We start from the raw sequence: 2,605 nt of genomic DNA on the forward strand, positions 1-2,605 counted from the left end.
TCATACTGAACAGCTGAATTCTGTATGTTGTGTATTGTAGTGACTCTGCTACCTCCACGTTCGGTTGTACGACTGCAAATGCCTTAAGAGCTGCACTGGTGCAATGGCTCTCTAGCTTGACGTTGTTTTGTAGTGCAGAAGAATGCAGTCATTTGAGCTGCGCTTTCCTCCCAGCCGTGCTGAAGCTGGGACTGACGTTACAATCTCTTGCAGGTGGGAGACCTCGTGTGCGTCATCGATATGCCGCCTCAGGAGCTGAGCCCCCGCTGGAGAGGCAAGCACGGCTTTCAGGTAGGCACAAGCTTCAGATGTGAGAGCGCAACTTCGGTCGAGGCAGGAATCTCAGCTTAGAGCTGCCCTGCCTGCACAGCATGGCTCCACATGGAAAATGGTTTCCTTGTGCTGGTGTCAGAGGACTTTCCCTTTTGCTGTGGGCTTAGGCCAGAGCTGAAAGTTGGTCTTTGTAGGAAACTTAGAAAGAAGAGCCCTCACAACATGCATCAGGTCACGGCCACTGAACCGCACCTTTGGAAATGCAGCAGCTAGGACACGTGTTTCAGTGTCTCTGAGCTCTTGTGCTTGCACCCATGCAGAAGGTGAAGTCAGTGTCTTTTAGGAAGTCGCTGCCTGTCAGCTGAGATGAGGCAGGGTAACAGAGCCTCTGCGTGCTTGCTGCTGCTGCTGGCTGCAGAACGCTGGGTAGCTCAGAGCTGGGGATGGCAGCTGCATCTCAGTCAGCAAGCAGAAAGTTCATAGGCTGTGCTAACTCAGATCTAGCTGCATCAATCTATCATAATATATAGCTTGTGTATGAAGTCTTTCCCTTCGGGCACGCTTGAGATTTAGGGGTGCATAGCATACTTGTCCTTTCCCTGCTCCATACACAGTTTTGTGGATATTTGCCTGCAAATTTTGAATAATTATTAATTTTAAGCAGGCCATTTTTTTGTTGGATTGTCTTACGGAGCATCCGGCAGGCACGTTATGAGGAAAATGTGATGTTTGAACAGTTCAGGCCTGAGAAATGCTGCCTTCAGTATCGCACCTCTCTTCTTCTTCTTCTTCTTGTTACAGGTTGGATTTTTCCCTGGTGAGTGTGTGGAGCTCATTAATGGAAAAATCCCAGAGTCTCTCATCAATTCAGTGCCAAAGCCAGGTACGGATGATACATTTGGTGGTGCAGGGAAGCAAAATGGAGTCTTTTTTGGGTGTGTTCCGTGCTTAATACCTCCCTTATCCATCCCACCTTATCCTCTGTGCTGATGATCCTTCAGGCGTTCCACGGGGTGTATGGCTGGTGTTTGAAGGCAGTGAGAATGAGGGAAGGCAAAGGCAGTTCTCCTGCAAGTCAGTACGTGGCTGAGAACAGCCAGTGTCCCTGGTGGACAAATAGAGGTCTGGTTGTGCTAGTGACACGCTTGATCAGAACGTGGCTTTTCAAGAGGGTCCTTAATGCCCAGGTTGAGCAAGCTAAGCAAGAGGAGTGCATTAAACTCCATCAGAACGTGCAGAGATTTGGCCCAGTCCTCCTGTGTTTATGACTGGAGTTGGGGAAATCCTAGAATCCTTGTAGAATGGCTTGGGATGGAAGGGAGCTCAAGGATCATCAAGCTCCACGCCCCCTGCCTCAAGCTGGGCTGCCAACCAAGCTCCACATTTAATGTGGGACTGGACCAGGCTGCCCAGGGCCCCATCCAGTCTGGCCTTGGACTCTTCCAGGGTTGGGGAAAATCCATTTTGGTACGTACTTGCTCATCATGTTCTTCCCGTTTTGAGGTGCTCTGTAGAATGTGTTGTGCTCGGCCTTGTCCAACAGAGCCAAACCTGAGATGAATTGGTTTCTTCCTTTTGTTGTGCAGTGCCAAAGAAGCGCGGCAAGCTCCTCACCTTCCTTCGTTCCGTGGTGAAGGCCCGCCCAAAGCAACGGAAGGAGCGGGAGGTGGAGAAGGAGAGGGTGTTCGGCCGTGACCTGGGAGAGTATCTTCTCCACTCTGGTCGTGATGGTAAGGGACAGCCCATTCCTGAGAGCTTCCCTGTTTGGGAACCTAAAGATGAAACGGAGATGGTATCTAGCAAGGGGCAGGTTGATACCAGCGGAGAAACGGGGAATGGGAGTTGACGACTGAAAGATAAACTGAGTAGGTGATGGCTGCCAGGTAAATGCTCCTAAGGGACAAGCACATTTGTATTTGCTTAAAGCAAAGCCTGTAATCCAATCCCCTGGTAGCCTGAAAAGAAAGGAAGCCTTTTGGCCAAAGAGAGTGTCCTGCATCAGTTCCCCAGCTCCTTCCGGGCGTGAGATTTTCCACCTCCATTCCTGTGGGAGCTGTGATGGGACTTGCAATGTCTGCGGCTTCCCCGGAATTACTTTCTCCAGGCTGATTCCTAGGTCCTGGCATTTCTTGATTGCAAAGAACACATCTCTGTCCAGTTTCCTCACCAGCTCCTGCAGAGGTGTCTCTGACAGCTTTCCCCTTCAAGGAAGAACTAAGCAGTAGCCTGGCTGGGCTTAGTGGATGGGATGTGACGGGAGCGCAGCCTGAGCCAGGACTTGAATGAGGAGCTCCAGTAACCGCCGGCACGTGTTCTTTAGTCCCCCAGGTCC

The 2,605-nt window shown here is 50.9% G+C and overlaps 1 protein-coding gene across 1 annotated transcript; it reads left to right on the top strand.

The window, feature by feature from the left end:
• The first annotated feature begins 212 nt into the window (after window positions 1-212).
• On the top strand, window positions 213-2,119 carry LOC122193260 (rho GTPase-activating protein 32-like). The gene is made up of 3 exons (XM_042894007.1): window positions 213-291; window positions 1,075-1,156; window positions 1,860-2,119. Exons 1-3 carry the CDS (start codon window positions 241-243, stop codon window positions 2,117-2,119), a joined length of 393 nt encoding a protein of 130 aa, XP_042749941.1. The 5' UTR covers window positions 213-240.
• The last annotated feature ends 486 nt before the right edge of the window (window positions 2,120-2,605 follow it).

This window comes from Lagopus leucura, unplaced genomic scaffold (genome assembly GCF_019238085.1).
Source record: "Lagopus leucura isolate 7727_CA_CO unplaced genomic scaffold, USGS_WTPT01 33389-0_obj-0_obj, whole genome shotgun sequence".
In the NCBI taxonomy this organism is placed as follows: Eukaryota; Metazoa; Chordata; class Aves; order Galliformes; family Phasianidae; genus Lagopus; species Lagopus leucura.

Coding starts and splice junctions, on each gene's coding strand:
- LOC122193260 (XM_042894007.1), top strand. CDS start 241: ATGCCGCCTCAGGAGCTGAGCCCCCGCTGGAGAGGCAAGCACGGCTTT. Junction 292..1,074: donor GAGGCAAGCACGGCTTTCAG/GTAGGCACAAGC, acceptor TTCTTGTTACAG/GTTGGATTTTTCCCTGGTGA. Junction 1,157..1,859: donor CAATTCAGTGCCAAAGCCAG/GTACGGATGATA, acceptor TTTGTTGTGCAG/TGCCAAAGAAGCGCGGCAAG.